The following is a 1,875-nucleotide window of genomic DNA, read 5'->3' on the forward strand; positions in this document are numbered from 1 at the left end:
GATGACGAACGCACGTTCAACCGCGTGCTCAAGGTGGACAAGGCCTACCACTCCAGACACATGCTTCCCTGCGCCGAGCCGTACGTCGCGTCACTCCACCGCGCTGGGGTGAGGGCCCTAGAACCGACGACCTCGGGCTGCACCTGGTTCTCCAGCGTGTACGGAGGCCGTCCAGTCTCAACGGAATTCCACCTGAGTGACGCGTACTGGGCGGAGAACATGGTCCAGCCGGTGCTGTTTGCAGAGGCACTCACTGCAGCCGTCACCACGGGTCTGCCCCTGGACGTGGCCGTCGAACTTGGACCGCACCCAGCACTCCAAGGTCCCGCGACGCAGACCGTCGCGGAAGCGATGCAGAGGCCTCTTCCCTACCACGGCACGCTGGAGCGTAAGAAGAGCGCCATGGAGGCGGTCTCTGCCTCTCTGGGCTTCCTGTGGTTGTACCTGAACACGTCGGACATCAACCTCCAGCAGTGCCAGGTGGCCCTGGCAGGCCAGAAGCAGAAGCAGAATCATCCTGCCATCAGCCAGGGGCTCCCTACCTACCAGTGGGACCACAGGGCATGGCACTGGCACGAGTCCAGGAGGTCGAGGAGGATGCGTCTTCGTCAAGACCCGTTCCATCCGCTGCTCGGCCACGCCTCGCCGGACAATGCGCCTCACCACCTGCGCTGGACCAACGTGCTCAAGCCCACGGAGCTGCCGTGGCTCACGGGGCACCAGGTCCAGCAGCAGATTGTGTTTCCTGCCGCCGGCTACCTGTCGACGGCGTTTGAGTCGGCCAAGGCCCTGGGCGAGGGCAAAGGGACCATCCGACTCATCGAGGTCGACAACTTCCACATCCACCAGGCGGTCGCGTTCGAGTCGGAAGACGCCAGCATCAAGGTCTCGATTGAGCTGAGCCAGGTGGCCCAGCCTAGTCCCGGCACGGTGACGGCGCTTTTCTCATACTCAGCAGCGCTCGGATCCCAGGCAACCGACCTGGCGCTGGCCGCCCGTGGGGAGCTCAAGGTATACCTGGGCGAGGCATCCCCGTCTCTGCTGCCGGAGCGTGTCAAGACGCCTCCTTACCTTCTGCCCTGCGCAAAGAGCCGCTTGTATCGCTTCATGGTGAGCCTCGAGTATGACTTCGCTGGTGGCTTTCGCTCGCTCGACCGTATCGAGAGGAACCTGGGCAGAGCAACGTGCCAGGCCAAGAGGGCCATGACCGACGACAGCAGCTCCGTCATGATCCATCCCGTCGATCTCGACGCCGCGTTCCAGTCAGTGATGCTGGCCCGCAGCTACTCCGGCGACGACGAGATTCGCACTCTGCACCTCCCCGCCAGCGTGTCCAAGGTCCGGATGAACCCAGCCCTGTTCGCGTCTAGGCCCGGCGAGGACGAGCATCTGGGTCGACGCCAAGAGCGTCCAGGACCATCGCACGAACACCGTTTCTGGCTTCTCGGGCTCCGTCACGGTGTACAGGGCCGGCTGCTGCCACGCGGCTGTGCAGCTTGACCACGCTAGCTTCAAGCCCGTGGGCTCGGGCGGCGGGGACGCGCCTCGCAATGTTTTCCACAAGATGCCCCTGGTGCCTCGTGCCCCGGATGGCGTCATCGCCGCCCAAGGCATCTGCGTGACCGAGGACGACGTGCTGATCCTGAGGACCCTGAGTCGACTCGGAACGTACTACTTGCGCACGTTTGATGAGCAGGTGCCCTCCTCGGCTCCGATCCGGTTGGAGGGACCCTTGCGCTTCTACTTGGCTTATGCACACCACATGACACAGCTGGTCAGAGACGGCAAGCATCAGTACGCCGAGAGGGCGTGGCTGCAGGACAGCCTGGAGGACGTCCAGGCGGAGATTCGAGAGCGAGGGTGAGTGCGCCCGCC

The 1,875-nt window shown here is 64.2% G+C and overlaps 1 protein-coding gene across 1 annotated transcript; it reads left to right on the forward strand.

Moving 5' to 3' along the window:
- Nucleotides 1-1,864, forward strand: J7T54_005804 (putative polyketide synthase; the record flags this gene model as incomplete). The annotated part of the gene is made up of 2 exons (XM_051510743.1): nt 1-1,338; nt 1,415-1,864. Coding segments are annotated over 2 exons (1,788 nt in total), but the record flags the coding sequence as incomplete, so codon positions are not given.
- Nucleotides 1,865-1,875: the final 11 nt, after the last annotated feature.

Source organism: Emericellopsis cladophorae, assembly GCF_022114955.1.
Source record: "Emericellopsis cladophorae strain MUM 19.33 chromosome Unknown NODE_237_length_1875_cov_147_832036, whole genome shotgun sequence".
Classification (NCBI taxonomy): domain Eukaryota; kingdom Fungi; phylum Ascomycota; class Sordariomycetes; order Hypocreales; family Bionectriaceae; genus Emericellopsis; species Emericellopsis cladophorae.